Source organism: Pelmatolapia mariae, linkage group LG17 (genome assembly GCF_036321145.2).
Source record: "Pelmatolapia mariae isolate MD_Pm_ZW linkage group LG17, Pm_UMD_F_2, whole genome shotgun sequence".
NCBI classification, from domain to species: domain Eukaryota; kingdom Metazoa; phylum Chordata; class Actinopteri; order Cichliformes; family Cichlidae; genus Pelmatolapia; species Pelmatolapia mariae.
In genome coordinates this window covers 30437838-30457656 of record NC_086242.1, presented here as the reverse complement: position 1 = coordinate 30457656, position 19819 = coordinate 30437838, and the positions used below count along the sequence as shown (strand labels likewise).

Sequence of the window (19819 nt, the reverse complement as noted above, 5' to 3'; positions counted from 1 at the left end):
CCAAAGGACAAAGGATGTCCTGATCCAGGGATTTAGTTTGATATTATGTTGAGAACATCATGATGATGTCTCCAATTTTTGTTTTGGTATGAATTTATAAAGATTAGATGCAAGATGACAAGTTTGCCCTGCGTCATAATGACAGTTTATGGACAAATCCAAAATGTACTGACTTCTAAATGTTGACACGTTTCACCTCTTTCTTTATTTTTAAATCCTTCTAACAAAACCACTTTATCACTTTGATGGAGGAAAAAAATGACAAGAATAGCAATCGAGGATGAAATAAAGTAGCCTTGGTCCAGGCATCTGAATGGTATAGAAATAATGAAACTAAACCAAGTGGTAGTTTGGACTGATTATCAGGCTAAAAATAACTGTGTTGTGCTTGCTAAGAGCCAATAAAAGCCCACGTGGGGGTTTTAAAATTAATCAGCCATTGTGCCTTCCTAAGTATGTGGGTGTAATATAATACACTCTCCCGGGCTGCTCCTGCCATTGCTTGAATGTTAGACAATGAATTTTCCTCCTGTTCTGCTGGGGCTCTCTGCTCTAATTCACAATCTGATAATATATCTGAAATCTGAGTGTGATGCATGCTTTTCATTGTATTTGAATTTAAATAATAATATCTTAAAAATGTTAAAAAGTCAGAGGGGTTGTAATATTAGATGCTTAAAAACGTTCCAAGTCTTTATATGTATAAAAGCCAAAACAGCTTTTGTGTAACTTTTATGGCACTCGTGTTCCTCCAGGCCAAGCGATCCGGGGCTCTGACAGCCAGCTGTGTCCTAAACCGCCTCCCAAACCCAGCAAGGTTCCTCTGGCTAGGCTGGCTCACTCCTCTTGTCCTCAGGCTAGAGTTCCCTCCTCCAGCTCCTCAAACCTCACAGACACCTCCTGTGTCTCTCCCAGACTGGGTGCACCTCCACAGGAGCCCAGACGTGTAGAAACCCCTGATTCTTCCTGGGCGAGTGGAGGTATCCTTTTATTTTGCATATCTTTTTTTAATATATTTATGCAAAGTTATTTTATTATTATTGGATGGTAAACATCTGTTTGCATCAATATTGACTTATTTTCAAATGCAACATTATAGATGGATGTGTTTGTTATTCCACAGCCACTGCAGGCCCTCCTGTTCCTCCAGTGAAGCCCCTGAAATTGCAACATCTACGGCTGCCTGCAGACTCCTGCTGCTCCTCTGGGTCTCTAGTTTCACCTGCTGATGCTGCTAAGTGTCCCGATTCAGAGACAATAACAGGACAGGGTGAAAGACTGCAGCCCAGCCCTGCAGACCCCAGGTCCTGCAGCCCTCTGGAGTGGGAATCGTCAAACTCTCCTAACCCCATCACAGACCACAGCCGTGAAGCTCAGCTAACACTCTGCAGCTATGTGGAGAGACTGAAGAGAGAAGGGGAGACGGGGAAAGAGGAGGAAGAGGTGGCAGGAGACAGAAGCTCCTACCATCATGCTATCGCAGCCTTGGAAAACACCAGTGAAGAAGAGGATGAAGATGCAGGGAAAGACGAGGAGAAAGATAAGAGGAGGAAAAAAGAGAGGAGTAGTTTTCAGCGACCTGTCATAGAGACGGAGTCCATGTTCAGGCCAGCAGAGTTCGAATCACGACTTCTGCCTCTAGAAAACAAACCACTGGAGATGGCGGTTCTGAAGAGAGCAAAGGAGCTGGTGCTCAGCCACAATCACCACAGCCTAGCCAGACACCTGCTGATGGCTGACTGCCAGGTACACACACACACACACACACACACACACACACACACACACACACACTCTAAACCTAAATATAACAACCGTAATTTATTTTCCACATGGTTATATCCTCCGCTGCAAAGTCATTATCTTTATATATATATATATATATATATATATATATATATATATATATATATATATAAACAAAGGAAACTTGTCATGAAACGACTACTTAAGTAGAAAGTGAGCAGTGAAAAAGAAGGAAAATAAAAGAATATTTCTATTTTCTGTTGCCTACGTTGTTGACTGTGAGTTTTCCTGTAAACAGGAAAATGAGTAGGGAAGAGGTTTAAGTGGGGTTGAGCGCGTGGTGAAACTCTAAAATCAGCTGTCGTCGCTCAGTGTGGGGAAAAGAATCACAATTTCTACTGAGGGCTCCAGTGAGTTTCTGTGTGTACAGGCTGTGATCAGCTGATCTGGGCTACTGCTCTGAGGTTTACTGCCCTTTGTGGATTTACACACACAATTTAAGATGTAAGCAGATGTTTTATGAGTTGTCCTGTTCCATCCTCTACACTGTTTGTACTGTGTTTATATTAGACAGTATAAAGTTGGTATGAAGGTGGAATTTGATGAATGAATCTCAGCATCATCAGCTTAACTACAAATTCATCTGTGCTGTACCTGATATAACCTAACTCTGACCATGAAACACAGTCACTGTGCAGCTGTAACACACTGTTCTTTACTTTAATTCCATCACAGTACAGCAAACTAACCTGTTTATATCTTCACTAACCTGCAGGGGATCTTCATCCAATTCTTAAAAAACAGTCTGCCTCAGTTTGATTAGCAGCAGTTTTGCAATATGATAAAGCATAATGTAACATGAACAGACACAATATTTGGGTTAAAACATGAGGATTTATATTAAAGCTTTTCCAGTATATCAAATCCCACTGAGCATCCTTGTCTTTACATCTAACCTCTGTTCTTCCTCTCCTCCTGTCTTTCTTATCTTTCTCCATCTCTGAGTTAGCGCTTTCTTTTCTCTCCTTGTGAAATACAACAGCTGGACCTTTATCTAGCAACACACTGTGCCACAAACTGCACACACACAAGCAGTTTGTGTGATTGCTGATGTTTGTTAAGCTGATAGAATTACCTGCTAGTTACAAAAAAAAGATACTCTTTTTGCTCCTCTCACTCCTCGTTCCTCTTTTGTAGCGCTAGCTAGATGCTGAAGTATGTCAACTGCAAATTGTGCACACCTGCAGTCGTTCTAGTGTCGCGCCCAAAAAACACGAAACAAAAAAACTCACCCCAAAACACCAGCCCACTTTAATTCCCGACTATGGCACATGATTTTACCTCTTTCGTCTTTTTATACAGAATTGTCTTTCATGTGTTACTGTTTAGGCTCAAATCGGTTTGATGTTTGAGATGGAGTGATGTAAAAAAAGGTTTGCCTCACACCTCAAAATGCATCAAACCAATAGTAACGAGCCTGTTTTAAAAATGTAAGGAGTAATAATAATAATAATAAATAATACATTTTATTTAAAAGCGCCTTTCAAAACACTCAAGGACACTTTACAGAGCAAATAGAAAGTACAGATTTTTATTTAAGAGAGCAAAAGTAAAAAGATACCTGAAAATTCTACTGAAGTACAGAAACGAAGTATTTGTACTTCATTACTTCCCACCTCTGGTAGTAACTGATGGTTTTAGAATTTAGTAAATGATGTACTATTGCTGCATAGACCCGGTATGATTCATTGTTAATAATAACATATCAGAAAGTGCTGCAAACAGCAACACCGTGCTGGGAAAATGAAAACTGACACTAGACAGACATCGACGCGTGCATTTAATCTGCAGGTAAACATGTTTACTGCTGCTGTGACACACAGCTCCTCTCTGTGTGTATGTGTGTGTGTGTGTTTGTGAACTATAGAGAATTAGATTTCCACCCTGCACCTGATGATGCTGCTGCAGAACAAAAATGATCTTCATGATGCAGAGACACAACCAAATAAAATGTTTTGCCACATCCAAACACATGCGCTAGGCACATACAATGAAACAGGGTGACAAACTATAACAGAAAACTGTTCTAACAACTACTTGTAAAATTTCTTTTCTTCCCACTAGGTTGCCAGGATACTGGGAGTGACTCCAGAGCTTAAAGGTCAAATGGGCGTGACCTCCGGTCTGGAGCTGGTGACACTGCCGCATGGTCGTCAGCTGAGGTTGGACCTGATGGAAAGGTACATAAGTGAGAGGACAAATCACAACTTAAACCCACACACTGGCGTGTATTGTGAAGTATTAGTTTTAGTCTCTTTTTAAAACCTAATGCAAAAAAAAGAGGAAAGATAGCCGTTTGCTTTCCTGCAAGGAATCAAGAGAATCTATATTTTTGTGTTTTGTACAAAAATCCACACACTAGCAACAGCAGGGAATTGTTATAGCATAAATTTCCTTATAAATATTTGTCTTCATGTACAGGTAAATACACTGTATTGGTTAGCTCTTTCAGGGTAGTAGCAGACACAATTCAATTCTCTTCTGTTTTGATTGCATAGAACCAAATCACAACAGCAGCTGCCTCAAGGGGCTCTATACTTTAAGATAAAGACCCTACAATAAAACAGTCAAATGACCCAGTACGAGCAAACACTTGGCGACAGTGGGAAGCAAAAAGTCCCTTTTAACAGGAAGAAACCAGCAGAACCAGACTCAAGGAAGGACAGCCATCTGCAGTGACCAGTTCTGGGTGAGGGGAGGAAGACAGGACAAAGACGAGATGTGGACGAGAGCCAGAGATTAATAACAACTAATGATTAAATGCAGAGAGGTGTATAAAGACATGGAGAGCGATGAACAAAGCTCAGTGCATCATGAGAAGCCCGCAGCATAACTAAGGGAGGGTTCAGGGTCTCCTGATCCATCCCTAACTATGATGTTAATAGCAGACAGACTGTCTGTCTGCCAAATCTAAACTGGGAGCTGGTTCCACCGAAGAGGGGCCTGAAAGCTGAAGGCTCCATTTTACCTTTTGTATACACAAAATGTACAAGAGCTGCACAGACTCAGCTCTGCTAAGTTGACCTAAAGAGCTGGTAACCATAAAGACATGATAGTACTAATGATATAACTCCAGTAATCCAATAAATCCTATTTATTAAAGGTGTGACAAGACTTCTGAGTAAATCAGTGAGTTTTCTATTTGTTTGTACAATTACAAGCTGTGTTGTTTCCCCCTGACCTTTCTGCAAGGTTTAGCATTTTTCTTCTAAAATACTTTATACTTTCAGCATTTTAGATCTCTTATTGTTAGAAGTTTGAACTGAAGCTCATATACCACCATTAAACATGTCGTACAGGGGAACCCATCGTGGAACTCGCCCTTCCAGACAGTGAGGTCTGTAGTTAGACTACTGCACCGCTGGACGATCAGATAAGGAACAAAAGACATTGCTGTTGGGGGCTGTTTGTAATCCACCCATCTCTTCCCTCTGTCTCCTAGGCACCACACCATGGCAATAGCTGTTGCTGTTGATATTCTGGGATGTACAGGTAGCGTGGAGGAGCGGGCTTCCACTTTAAATCGGCTCATTCTGGTTGCTATAGAGCTGAAGGACACGGTTGGTGACCTGTTTGCTTTCACAGCCCTGATGAAAGCTCTGGACTTGCCTCAGGTAATGAATGCCTAACCCTAACCCTTACCCTAAACCCTAAGCATAACCTAATTGTAACCCTGACACTAAAGCCACATTTTGAGTCTCAAAAATGCCTGAAACTTGTGGGAACTGGATTTTGGTCCCCATAAGTTTAGTAAACTTCCAATTTATGGTCCCCACAACGATATGAATAGACACACACACTTTATTACATTTTTTTCCCTTACAAAAATCATAAAACCAGGTAACGCATATGACAACTAAAATCTCTCTATCATGTAAAAAAACAAAAAAGGGGAGATTTAATTGTAGTTTGAAACTCTTAAAGTTGATGTTTGTTGCTGATTTAGATCAGTCGTTTGGAGGAAACATGGACGACTCTACGAAGGAACTTCACACAAACCGCTATCAGCTACGAGAAAACACTCAAGCCTTTCTACAAGAATCTGTACGAAGGCACCGGTAAGAGGACAAACACAGCCTATAGCCACTGATAACAGCTTAAAGATATAATATGTATTATTTCCTGAAAGGAGAAAAGAAATTACCTCAAATCATCATTTAGACTTGCAGGATGTGTGAGGCTGTGTTTTTGGGACTCTCTGAAAATGTAGCATCCAGGTTACATGGGCTCCATCTCTGTGTTAGTCAGGGCTGTATTAAAGCTTTTGAGGATGTGCATGTCACTTAGAATCCAGACACCACATGACTGACTTCATAGTTTTCATCAACAACCTTTGTTTTTCCTGGTGAAAGTAAGATGATAACCAGGTCTGGACTGGGACAAAAGATTGCCACAGCATTTTTGCTCCAGGCAGCCCACCTCACTCTCTGCTAGCAACAACAGCCTCCTGTGACTGTGAGGCTTGTTGCTGATGCTACTGTTAACGGTACAGCAGCAGCAGCCCAATAACTAACATGTCGGCTAATTTGACACATTTTGGTGCATATGTTTTTGCTTTATTTTTATTTTTCTCTCTTAGTTTTGCCCCTAAATCTTTTCACTTTTCTTTGGCCATCAACCACTTCTTCCACACTTAACTCTGTTCTGCATGAATACACAGGGAAGGTAGGGGAAGGGCCGGTTGCCAAGTTGATCGTAGCATGTATGATTATATCTAAAAGAATAAAATGTATATATTATAACAACAAACATGCCGTGTTCAAAGTCACTTAAATCACCTTGCTTCCCTATTTTAAAGCTCAAATTAAACTTCAGCAGGTCGCCTTGACCACGTCTACATGACTAAATGCATCAAGTTGCTGCCATGTGATTGGCTGATTAGACATTTGTGTAAAGGAGCAGTTGAACAGGTGTGCCTGATACAGTTGCTGATGAATTTGAGAATTTGGATGACAGCATTACTGTAATTTAATATATATATATATATATATATATATACATATATATATATATATATATATATATATATATATATCCTATTGTTCATAAATGAAACTTCATCAAATAAATTAAGTATATTTTGTTTTGTCTTTTTAAAAAAAATACATGGGATAAGTAGCTCTTAAGCATTGTCTTATAAAAGGGTTACTGTTGCTATGTTTAAAAAAAACATTTTAAAAAAACCTTTTGTTCAAATTCAGCCAGTAAGGATGAGCATTGCATTAATTTTTTTTCTATATTTACAGTTTAAAAAAAGCAAACGTCAGTGTTTACGTTTTTTATGGCACTCATAAACTCTGCTAACCTCACTCTGCTGCAGCCTCCTCTCCTCCGGTGGTCTGTGTGCCCCTTCTCCTGCCACTCCTCACGCTGATGGAGCGTCCTTCAATTGCACCTGACGGGGTGGAGCTCTGGGAGACCAGCGACCAGGGCTGTGACATCATGCTGCGCCACCTGGAGGCTGCACGCAACGTTGCACGCAATGCGCACGGCTACACTGCCAATGCGCAGAAGATCTTACAAGGTAAAAACAAGAAGAGTCCACCAAATTCTACCAAAAACGGGCGTCACCTGTTCCTTTAAAAACAAATGAATAAATAAAATCCACCTGTGTGTTTGTTCTTTAGGGTTTCAGTGTGACGACGATCTGCTCGAAGTGTTTAAGACAGACTTTCAGCTGCGACTGCTCTGGGGAAGTCGCGGAGCTACGGTCAACCAATCAGATCGCTACAACAAATTCAACCTCATCCTCACTGCGTTGTCACGGAAACTGGAGCCTCCATCTACAACACCAACCATAATCTGACTTCTTCTACGCGAACACAGCAGAACAGAAAAGACAGGAAGTGATTAGTGAGCGAATCAGGATCATCAGGAGGATCACTGTTCTCTGAAGGCACTCAGCAGCACTACAGGGGGGAACGTTCACCTTCAGGTCAATGTGCTCTGATGGAATGTGAACCAAAGCCGGGCTCATTTCATTCATGAAAAGCTTCAGAACATCTGTGAAAACAGAACTTCTTTTTTTCAGTCCAGATGTTCACTGTCCCGTCAGGTCAGCTTTAATTATGTAGCCCAATATTACACATCCCAGGTTTGCCTGATGGCTTTTTAGAGTGAAACAGCTTCTGATTCCCTTTGTCTGAGAAAAGGATTACGGGGAATAAATACAAATTTTAGGAAGGAGAAAGAATGAATTTACAGTACGGACAATCACGAGAAAAAACCTTTACAACTAAGTAGTTTCAGTCAAATAAAACACTGGAACGCTCCAAAAATATTACCACTGTCACGACACACTAGACTGAAAAGTGATGTCTGCACCCAAACACCTCAGACACATCTCGCTTTTAACTTTTTTAATCAGACTGATGCAGTGGAAGCTGTTTCAGGAAGTGATGTGAACACTGATCCACTTTTAATCACATTGATAAGTTAATATCACATGGTTGTGTTTAACTTTGCAGCAGTGGATTTGAGACTAACTTAGGTAAACTGATTCATACTCATTCATGTTCATTCATTTTCAGTGGAACAGCTGTCCATCGTTTCCAGCTGTTTTAGTTGGTCTATATCACTGTTTTGAAAATCAGGGTGTAGAGGGGGTAACAAGAAAAGGGTGTGTGTACTATCTGTACACAAATCACTTGTGCGTCTAACATTAGAATGACTGACGAGCAGCAGCACGGTGGTGCGGGTGTCATCTCACAGCAGGTGGGCCTTTGCGTGTGGAGTTTGCATGGGTTTCCTTGCACAGTCCCAAGACATGCACTTCAGGTGAAATAGTCTTTCTACACTGACTGTAGGTGTGGTTGTCTCACTGTGTTCAGGGTTTAAATGTCCTGGTAAAAAAAAAAAAATAACGCCACATTGTCGTTCTCATACTGTACATTGCTCCAGCAGCTGTTTTTAGCCTTTGTCTGCAGTGCTCTCTTTAAGATGGCTAACGTGTGTGTGTGGTCATTTCTGTCAGATGATGTTGCTCGATGTCATCAGTGTACATTAGCAGGTTGAAAAATGTCACAACACCTGCGGACCTGAACAAGTGATAGAGAAAAAGGATGGACGATTTCCATCAGTCTTAAATTTGTGTCAGAATTGTATTTTTGTTCCGTTTTCTGTTAGCCTCATTAGCTTTGCACTATTATGCTGGTATGTTACATAACAACAAATATATATAATAATCAGGGCACTTTAAATCTATGTGGCCATTTGCTACAAACACCGCTCACCCAGCAATAAAAGAGGTAAATATCTGAGATGATGAATTCTTCCACTCAGCAGACGACAGAAGGAATCCACAGGTGATCATTTTTGCGAGCAGAAAGACATGATCTGTGTGCCTGAGTAATGTGTTTGTACAGACACACATGCAGAAATAATGGAAATATGTTAATAAGCGAGACATTAAAGTTGTACATATTTAAAGCATGTTAATAATAGACTGTAAATACTTTCTGTAGATGACTGTTTAAGAAAAAAAAACATGCTGATAAATTTTAATATGTTTATATTATTATGAACTACTGTGGTAAGATTAAATGCCATAAGCACGATCTGGAGAAGTTGAGCGTGTTACCATTGAATGTGTGCACTGTCATTGTTCTAGAAATTTCCACTGAAAAAACTCCACTTCTTTTCAATGCTGCTTATTTTATTAGAACAATATTCTGAGAGAAGAAAAAAAGCATTTTGTTCACAAAGTGTCCAAAGACATTCAAAGTAAAAAGATGTGCACAACAATAAGAAAAGAGAAGTACTGCAATTGGTTACAACATGGTAGAAACACAGATTTACATGTTAACATCCTGCTAAAGCACCTTGTACCTGCTGTTCTTGCATTTCTTTCTGATTTTAAATAAAAGGTTTAAACAGCTGGAAAGTATCTTTACATGGTTGCTGGATACAAAGTTTCCACAGGACAAAAACAGGAATGTGGAGAACATATGGTTTTTGCTGGGTAGTGTACAGCACCACACTCACAGTGTTATTAAAAACCAAACCGTTTGTACATAAAACTTACTGCAGATTTATTATAGCGTCAAAGCTCAATTGTTATTTAGTACTTTTGCATTATATTCAGAGTTACAGCACAGTGTCCATTAGAATACACAGTTTTATGCATATATTTGGAGTCTGGTGTGTTTTCTCACTTGCAAACTGCTGCATCGCTCAGCAGCTTTAAAGGGACGGCACGCTCCAAACGGGCCTTGAGCCAAACCAAAGTGTAGCAGTCACATTTAAAGCATCACATCTAGTTAAGGGTTTGCATGAAATGCTTACCATTCTAAATGCTCCGCAACATAAATGTTAGCAAAACTTTAATCGTATTCCTGTTGGAAGTTTATCGCACTCAACATGATTTCGCTGTTTGACAATAATGGTCTGAGGGTTATGGTGGGGTAAGTCTGAATGCTGAAACAATCAGTGGAACATTCAAGCTTCTCATATGTGAAGCTAACTGGAAGTCATATCTTGCAGTTTGTTGCAACTCGTTCATAATTGTTAGATTTGACTGTCCGGCGATTAAAAACTATTAGCTGTGGTCTTCACTGCTTTAAAGCAGAAACTGGATTACCTGATATTACTGCATTAACACTGGAACAAAAAGTCATATGTACACATAAGAAAAATCACTGATGAAGCTTGGTGACGTTTTTGCAAGTCAAATCAAATGTACACTAAACAAGTCCTGGAAGTATCAGTTGTAGTCCTAGATGAAGAGAGCAGGGCGAAAAGTTCAAGTAACAACATCTACAGCATTGTTCTGCACGGTTCACAGCTTCATCAAAGAAACACAGATTACAACGAAAGCATGGCCACCTGCTGTTTACACTTACGTCACGTGAGATGAATCGTTGGCGGCTTTTTACGTTAAGCAGTAGGTGTATAATTTTGTTAGTCTATTAAACAGAAGATCAAGTGGGCCATTTAAAAAAAACTAACTGGTGAATGAATTCAAAGACTACAAAATCATGCACAAAAAAGCCTCTTTGCTCAAAATGAGATACAAAAGGAGTATAAAACAGTCAAGAGAAATTACTCACGCTTATTTGTTTGGTTTCTCACTTCTACACAGGGGTCATTCAGATAGTTCACGTGTCTCTCACCTTCATTCATTCATTCATCTAGTCACTGTTTGTCAGATTTAAATGCTGTAGTACTTTCGGACAAAGTGCATCGGTTCAATTCAAAACTTGTCTCTCACAAAAATGGCCGCCAAACCTAAAAACAATCACCACGGAAACACATTCAACATGACAGATGTTAATATGTACAAATCATTCAATGGTTAAAAACTAACAAAAACGCACATGTGCACAAATTAACATGTTCACATGTATGGAAAGCCTATTAAGCCGGGGGGAGGGGACAAAAAACTCATTGGTATGTATAAATGTTTGGCCTTCCGTACATGTGTACACGTCGCTGATGCATGCGTGCTTATCATCACATTCACATGTACAACCGATTAAATGGGAAAACTTCAGTCGCCCGAAAGAGGTGAGGTCAGCCCAGTTGGCCGATGGGAGATGTAGTCAGGCGGAAAAGCAGACGCATCGTTTTATGCTTGTGAGAAAAATCCATCCACAGGAAAACAAGGTGAAGTTTTAAGGCAGTCTTAATTGCAAAGATACCGGAGCTCCTCCTCCTCTTTCTTAGTTTGGTGTTCAGGCACAGTCCAGAGCGAGCTGAGCTGTGGTTTGGTGAGGGAAGGCCGCCATCTGCTGGTCAACTGGTGGAATCGCAACCCAACGAGGAAAAGGAGAAGAAAGAAAAACGGAAAGAGGGAAGAGAGGTCCTGTATTTGCCCGATAGTCCTGCTATCTGTCTAATGAGCCGCACGGAGACATTAAACCGAACAAAATCCCATTCATGCTGGAACATCATGGCATTCGACACACAACAGAGCTGGAGTCACATATGCACAGTCACAGATGGAAGGAAAGAAAGAAAACTCACACAGGATCATAGCTGAGACACATTTATGACACACTATTTTTTAAAAACAAACAAAACCCCCACATGCGACTGTATGAGAGTGAAGGCAGGCAATGAGGAGCAGAGTGGCTCAGGCAGGCAGACATCACCAACACAGCACAGATAAGGATGAGGAGTGAGTAGGAGCGGTACAGGACTGACTGTTGTTAGTGGCAGCAAATGCTGGATGAGCACCTGACCCTGAAAGATAAGAAAACTCTGGCGTGGACTCTGACGTCTGCTGTTATTTTTTTATTTAAATCTTGCCACAAGCTGGACCCAAAGTCTGGGAGAAAGTGTGTGTACGTACGTGTGTGTGTGTGTGTGAGAGAGATACGCTTTAAAAAATATGGTGAGAAAACTTTAAATAAATAAACCAGCAAGGTGGGAACAAGTTGTACTTTTGGGGTACTTATAAAAAACAACTTTATTGTTATTATAGGAGAAACATTTTAAGACTTGCCCCCAAACAGTGTGTCCAGCAGGTACAGAGAGTAATGTAATTTTGGAAGGGATAAACTGATATTTAACACTAAAAGATAAATTCAAGAAATGTAAAACTAATCAGTTTATTAGGTCCACTAAGCAGAAGTGGTCCTAACCTACCTTTAAAATCCATTTCTTATATTTACAGTCACATTTGTACGTGATACAGGTGACCCAGTGAGCAGCGTGGCACAGAAATAAAAGATCGATGCTCAGATTTTACTGAAGCTGCTTATGATGGTTTAACAGGAAGTAGTTGGTAAAATCCAGAGCTTTTTGTAGTTTCAACATGAAGTCGTTACAATTCTCACTTAATGTCAGGACTGCATGCAGCTGAGCTTGGTGTAGCTAATAAACTACTATGGTTGCCACTTCCTACCCTGAAAGACAAAAACGGTCCACAGCTCAGAGGTGGGTTTGGATCTCATGTGAAGATAATAAATCCTTTATTGCTTGTTCGTGGCTTTGGCATCATCTCTTCTACCTCCCTCCTCTGAAAGCCCAGAATGCTTTGCTGCTTATGGACACATGAGCATGCAGACATGCAAACCTCCCCGGCAGCTCGCCTAATCTCCGACCTCCTCCACCTTCCTCTCTCCCTTTTCCTCTCTTTTGCTCTCTCTCTCTTTCTTAGTCACCCTCCCCAGCACCAATAATCAGCACGAGCCCTCCACCAGCCAATCAAACCGCCCGGCCACTCTGCGGCCCCTCAGGAACCTGCAGTCACATAGAGGAGAAGAGACCGTTAATAGAAAAGCACACACGAGCTGAACCTGCTCACACTCAGCTCAAGTTGAGGATGCTTGTGTTTCAGACACACAGTAGAAAAGTTCAAATGGTGAATGGAAATGAAGGATGATGTGGGGTCCTTTGCTGCAATAAACACTCTTCAGACACGACTTGCTTCAGCTGGCACAGACGCCCTTAATACCTGCGCTGCTTGGTTTTTATCCTCATGGATAGCGGTGGAAACACTGAGGGTCAGGCCAGGTTTCAATCAGTGACTCAAACAACAAACCAGGTCTACATCCTAGTCTCCTGGGCCTAAAAAAGCTCTATAACTGGTTTAAAAACAATTAGGCTCACTAACTGCAACTCTTAATTTGCGTTGATCCTACATAAGACCCTCTGATAGTATTATAGCACATAAAAGCGCTATCCCGATTCAAAAAGGAGAAAATAGTGACTAATAATTTTAATTGCTTTGTTTTGCTACAAACTACAGCCTTTAATTTAAAAAAAAAGATACTTTATTCATTGTGGTCTGTTGTCTCAGTTAGTCCTAATCTAAAAGGCTGGACTGGACTGAATGTTTACAGAATGTGGGTGTTCAAGCATCCTTCAATAACCTGAGAATTTGACCCACATGAGGAACAAGAATTCCTGCCTCATCTGATGAACATGCACCAGAGAAGGCGACTCCTGTAACAACATGCACTGCCCACTCTGGAAAACTAATAGGTAGAGATTTTATCCAGATCCTTTACAGTGATAACGGATAAATCGGCATTACAATGGCACAAAAATGCACACACACAGACACACACAGAAATCAGACAGAAAGGCAAAGTAAATGCAGCATATTTCATTTCAATAAACACAGACATGTCAAGAGCTTAAAATCAAGAGTTTGATCATCTCCAGTTAAAAATAACATAGACAGTAAAATAATTAGAATACGTGTTAAAATAAAAATAAAGTCTTTCTAACGTATAATATAAAACAATCTTAATTCATTTGATCTAGGAGAAGAGGTGTAGCTTACATACAGCGGTGGGTGAGCACACGAATGCCTCATATATTACACACAAATCGCTCAAACGCCACACGATGAGTCCTTCCTGTTCGTGCTTAGAAACATCACAGGTATGAGAGGAAGACGAGTGATTATGGGGTTAAAAGAATGAGCGGGCGTGCGGGATGAAGGGATGGGATGGAAACGAGGCAAACAAGACGACAGGAGTCCATGCAGATGTTTCACAGTGATGTCTCTTTTCCTTTTAGTGGTGTTACACTGAGAAGCAGGCAGACATGGAGAGCATGACAGACAGAGGACAGCGGAGCCTCAGATGTAGGTGACGGCACCTTTGCTGTTTTTCTCCAGCGTGATTTCTACGTAGGAAGTGGGAACGTAGCCCTCCTCCCCGCTCTGCTTCCTCGCCCGCGTCCACCCGTCGCCTTTGTCCTCCTCGATGATGTACAACACCTGCGGGCAGGCAGACAGTCAGGACGTCACGTTCTCCCACGACTCACTGGAGACAAGTTTTCAAATCGCACCATTCAAATTAAACTCAAGAGTCTCACCTCGTCTTCTGCCATCACTAGCGTGCCCTCGTTCTGACCTGAGAGTCAAACAAAAACAGGACACTTAGACCACATGAGGCTTGATACTCTTGATACTTTGTAACCAGCTCAGTTCAGACTGCATGTGCTTACCGTCAAACGAGTAGAGCGCTTTGCAGTGTCCGATGACAGGCAGAGGGTCGTCGTCATCAAACTCGTCGTCGAACTCGTGTGGGTCGGGGTTGGGATGTCGAGGCTGCGCTGGACCGGGACGGTGATGAGGCGTGGGATGCTCCTGGCTGGTGTCGTCTGTGTAACTGCCCTCAGGGCTGACAGGAAACAGGCGTGAGCTTAGTGTGCACGGGACTGGTCACACTTATATTTGATTTAGAAGATAAACAAGAACCAGCGTGCATCAAGAGTACAGGTGGAAAAATGGTGACCAAAAAAGGGAAAAGACTTTACTTTGGCCCATGAAACATTTGTAGTGCTTTGAGGCAACTGTTGTTGTGATTTGGAGCTATATAAAGAAAACTGAATAAAATTGTAGAAAATATGCTGGACAGAAAAATGAAAGGATGTGGGGGCGAGACCAGCCGCTGAATACCAATTTAAGCTGCCGCAATTAAATTCAGTAAAGTGGACAAGCTTGCTGCATCATTTTTCTTTGATTTGATTTTTGGGCTGTCTCTGAAATCTGCCCTTTCATTTCCATCTAAAGATGTGGCATCTTCTCATCCTTTAAGTCCTAACTCTGGTGCATGATTGAGATCTGATGTGTTTTCAAACTGTTTCTTTAACTTTTCTGAACAGTGAAAAACAAAGGTCCATTTTCAGTGAGGAACATAAAGTCCTCCAAAGAAAAGACAGGAACATTCGATACCTCTCTCTGCCTTGAGGACCATGGTGATGATTATCAGCGCTGTGCCTTCTGTCTCCTCTGGAGCTTTGCTTTCCCTCCACCTCAGACAACCACGTCTGTCAGTGACACGGTTCATTAGTATACATTTCAACAGGTGGCCAAAAGCTGCATGTTGATAATAACTGAGACCTTCTTGTCCTGTCTTTACCTCATTTTTGTGGATTTCAGAGCGCAGTTTCTCCATATTACAAATGGTCTCTGATATTTTGGGCTGCAGGCTGTTGGGGTCTCCCATCTGAGGATTCTTCTCATACACGTCCTTCATCTTGTTCAGAGCATCTCTGACAGAAACACACAAGCAAGCAAGCGAAGCTTATAGAGCAAACTGATGGCGATAAACAGTTCGAGGGCCATAGAAGTGAACCTGGATCCTGGATGGAAATATCTGACAGTGACATCATTTAACAGTTGCAAGATCCAGAGCAGGTTTCCTAGAATCTTGCTGGTTTGGATGGCTTGGCCAGTGTCTTACCTCTGATCCATCTCCTTCTGGAGCTCTCTGTTGAGTTCGTCAATCCTCTGCTGCAGTCGCTTCCTCCTCTGCTCAGGAGGTAAGTGGCTGAAATCCTCCAGAGACGGTGCCTGGGGCAGGAAAAAAAAACAAAAACAGGATTAGACTCTGTCGTGGAATTGATTAACTTTAGATGAGTGATGCCAGAGAATGATCCCCAGAAAGCACAACAAAAGGAACAAAGCTTATTGCATTTGCTTCTTTTTTAAGATGCAATTACACCAGCGACTTATTTCCATTAGGAGCCCAGATGCTGCAGCGTGAGCTGGTTTGTTGTGGAAATAAGCAGCTCAAATGTTAGAGGTGAAAGAAACAGCAGCTTTTCTAGAGCCTCTGATCCAGAAACTGTCAAAAGAGCTTCATCGGCAATTCAATTTGCTCGGTTGTCATGGAAATGTTCACATTGCTGTTTTCCCTTTCTCTGAATTTTAAAGAAGACCACCAAATCAAACCTTTGATCTTCAGTAGTATTTATCCATCTAGAGTGCTTTGATGTGAGTCGCCTCATTCTTGAGACATCAGCTGGAGAGATGTGTGCCTTAATTTGAAAAAAGGGGAACTAATCAACGTGACTTTTCCTCAACGCTCAAAAAAATATAAATTAATAAAAAAGTTTTAAAAAGCATTTTCTTCCACAAAGCATGACCTAGCTAGTGAAAATAACAACACAAACAAACCTTCCTATCCATGCACCACCAGCCTTATCAGTGCGCCTCCGCCTGTGACGCGGGCTCGTGACGGTATGCAAATACTGAACTGTAACGCTAGCTAGCTGCATGCTTCACTTGCTTAGCTGGGCGACTCACACCAAAATAATCTGCAGGGATAAACAGCAGCACAGTGTAGAGGGAAAACATGAAAACTGGATTAATGTGAGCTTAAAGGGACAGCTCACGCACTCTGTGCAGGCGTTAAAGTCCACTAATTTATACTAATTTATATATAGCCTAATAAACAGCTCTGAATGCAGCTGACAGGAACAACAGCTGTTCCTCTAAAACTGAGGAAGTCTGTACTCGTGAGGATCCACATGTACTGTTTGTACTGACAGACAACAGGAAATCTATTCTACCTGGAGAGGAAGTGGCCAGCTAGCACTACTGGGTTGTGTACTGTGTGTTGGACACTATGGGAGTCCTACATGGTGAGGTTAGATGCACTGGCATCTACATGGCCGGGTCTTCTCAACAGCACTAGTCTACACACTCACACAGACTCACTTACCATCTTCACTGACCACTGAGCCGTCACACATTAACAAAAAAGAGAGAAAAACAGTGGATGCTGTTAGTTGTCAGTAGAGTGTTCACACTGGTTACTGGATGTGTTTACTGTGTGCATTCTCAGTGTGGTCCAGCACCTCGTGTTTACTAAACACAGCAGCAGCGTCCCCCCCCCCACCGTGAAACTTCCCTCTGATTGTGTTTCACGTTTTCACAGGTACACACCACTCCTGCTTCTTTTTGGTGCAAAGTTACAGCACTTTCCATAACTCAGGAGATTCTCATGGTGGGAAGATTTCTTGCTGATTCATTAAGGGACAAAGGAAAACACAAAACTAACAGAGAGCAACAAACGTACTGGTAAACTAGTTAAAAACATGTTCTCGCATCAAATAACAACATCCCAACTACCCAATGTATGGGCAGTGACAGCCTGCAGAGCGTTTGAGTCACAGTTCACATTTAAAGGAAAATCTTGTAAAGTACTGCATCCTGCTGCTGGCTTTGTGCTACTCTGCTTTTTGACAGCAGGTGGCAGTAAAACAGTCACTGATGCACAGTTCATTCTCCACATAAAGCCGGGCTTGCTGCTGCTGCTGCTGCCATCTTGCTCAGGGAGGTCTGACTACAGGCTCTGACCCAGTCCTATAAAATGTCATATGCTATGCTGCCAAATGGCTCATCGGCAGCTTCCTAATTAAGTCAAACTCTCTTCCACGGTGTGTCTTCAGTCTCGTCTCCCATCCCTCACCCCCAATCGGTCGCTGCAAATGCTCTTCCTGTTAAAAGAGCATTTTCCTTCCCACTGTCGCCAAGTGGTTGCTCAATAAATAAAAATTAATCATATTGACTTGATCCTGTCCTGTTTTACATTTCACAGCAGAGCCTCACAATAAACGCAGCTGCAGAATAATATGGACCTTGCACAATATTTTATAAAACTAATACTAGGTCTACAAAAACAAGCATTTTCTAAGGCTACGTTCACACTGCAGGCGAAAGCGCATCAAATCCGATTTTTTTGACCCTATGCGACCCATATCCGATCACGGTTTGACAGTGTGAACGGCACAAATCCGATATTTTCAAATCCGATCTGGGTCACTTTCGTATGTGGTACTGAATCCGATACGTATCTGATGTTTTAGAAAGCGACTGCTGTTTGAATGGTCATGTCGCATTAAATCCGTTTTAAGACAGACGCCAATTATCAGCCCCAGAGAAGCACCCGAAAAGACATCGTGAACGCTTCCTGGCCATCCAGTGAAACTGTTGGGAAGACAACATTGGAGAAACGTGAACATTTTATTTGTACTGTATAATCTGCAGATTCTGACAGAAATCTGCAACTATCCTTTGAAGCACCACTCCTCTCTAAAACAGCAATAAGGATCATTATTAGGCCATATGTAAATAACAAAATAACTTTATAACTTAAAGCAAAATTGGGAAACGTAAAGTCTGAAACAAGTCTGTATATTAAGGGCCATCAGTCAAACAATACTGTTTGCTCTGGGTCTAAACAGAGCGCATTGTGTGTGACGTCTTCTTTTGCGCATGCGGGCCGCTTTGAGGGTTCACACTAGAGCATGTTTGCTGTCACATTTTATTTGTAGTGTGAACAAGCAGACAAAAAAAATCGGATTTGATCAAAAAATCGGAATTGAGCATTAAGACCTGCAGTGTGAACGTAGCCTAACTGAAATTTTTCATTTTAAAATGTCCTCACATCATCTGTAAAGCAGAATGAACACCATGCTCCAAATTCAGCAGCATATAAGAATTTATTTATTTTTTTTTAATCCTCTGTCCTTGTTCATACATAACTCAGGCATGGCTGCACCTGAGCAATAACGCAGGCGCACAGATGCATTTTTTCAAAGATCAGCAGCGAGCAGTGTGTGTTATATTCACAGGCACAGTACCTGTGAGCGAAGATGGCAGATTCATGCTGGCAGACATGGAGGTAAACAAAGTACGATCCAATAACAAGGCTTCAAATTGCAAGATATTATCACGTTCCATACTGTTACTTCATCAACTATCCATCTATCCATGAATCTACTGTTAACAGTGTTTTTACCCTGTCTAAGAAGAATAAAGCGTCTCAAAGAGATGCACTCAGAATGAATCCATTATCATAAACACTTGCTAAAATATGCTGCCTTGCACATTTGTTTAAACTCTCAGATTGTGTCAAATTTAGTAGACCAAACAAAAAGCTGCCAATCACAGATGAAGCTGACAGACCTGACAGGAATAAAAGCCAATCAAAGCTGTGGACTGAAACAGAGACTGAGGGTTATTCACATGTTTGTGTTAAAACTGTGAGAGAGCAAAAAGCTCTGTCTGACAGCTGAATGAAGCCATTAGCAGAGCGACACACACACACACACACTACAACTACAGCCTCAGACCAACATCTCCGTTTTTATTTTGTATGCCTCCCACAAACACAACACTGCAGCCACAATGCCAAAAATACCCTCTGAATCCCTCGCACACCGACACACCGTCAATCACCAAGGATCCTCCGTCTTGGGATTAGAGCAAAATTCCGTCTTATACATGAAGGACGCAAAATAGTCACACCAAGAGAAAAAAGAA

At 41.5% G+C, this 19819-nt stretch overlaps 2 protein-coding genes across 6 annotated transcripts in view; one reads left to right on the top strand and one right to left on the bottom strand.

Moving 5' to 3' along the window:
- Positions 1-9688, top strand: part of bcar3 (BCAR3 adaptor protein, NSP family member) — a 67433-nt gene extending 57745 nt beyond the window's left edge. For all 3 annotated transcript variants that reach the window (XM_063501148.1, XM_063501149.1, XM_063501150.1), the window contains 7 exons: positions 756-980; positions 1124-1746; positions 3871-3986; positions 5249-5420; positions 5753-5864; positions 7127-7330; positions 7434-9688. In XM_063501148.1, coding sequence (XP_063357218.1) covers positions 756-980; positions 1124-1746; positions 3871-3986; positions 5249-5420; positions 5753-5864; positions 7127-7330; positions 7434-7612 — 1631 coding nt within the window. In that variant the 3' untranslated portion in view covers positions 7613-9688. The remainder of the gene's footprint in view (positions 1-755; positions 981-1123; positions 1747-3870; positions 3987-5248; positions 5421-5752; positions 5865-7126; positions 7331-7433) is intronic.
- fnbp1l (formin binding protein 1-like) overlaps positions 9440-19819 on the bottom strand; it is a 51265-nt gene continuing 40885 nt past the window's right edge. The window contains exons 10-17 of one of the 3 annotated variants that reach the window (XM_063501161.1): positions 17214-17228; positions 15951-16060; positions 15627-15759; positions 15440-15534; positions 14710-14885; positions 14578-14615; positions 14359-14479; positions 9440-12990 (exon numbers count right to left, since the gene is read on the bottom strand). In XM_063501161.1, coding sequence (XP_063357231.1) covers positions 12983-12990; positions 14359-14479; positions 14578-14615; positions 14710-14885; positions 15440-15534; positions 15627-15759; positions 15951-16060; positions 17214-17228 — 696 coding nt within the window. In that variant the 3' untranslated portion in view covers positions 9440-12982. Of the gene's footprint in view, positions 14480-14577; positions 14616-14709; positions 14886-15439; positions 15535-15626; positions 15760-15950; positions 16061-17213; positions 17229-19819 lie in introns of all 3 variants that reach the window. The other 2 variants (XM_063501160.1, XM_063501162.1) reach the window with 2 other exon arrangements.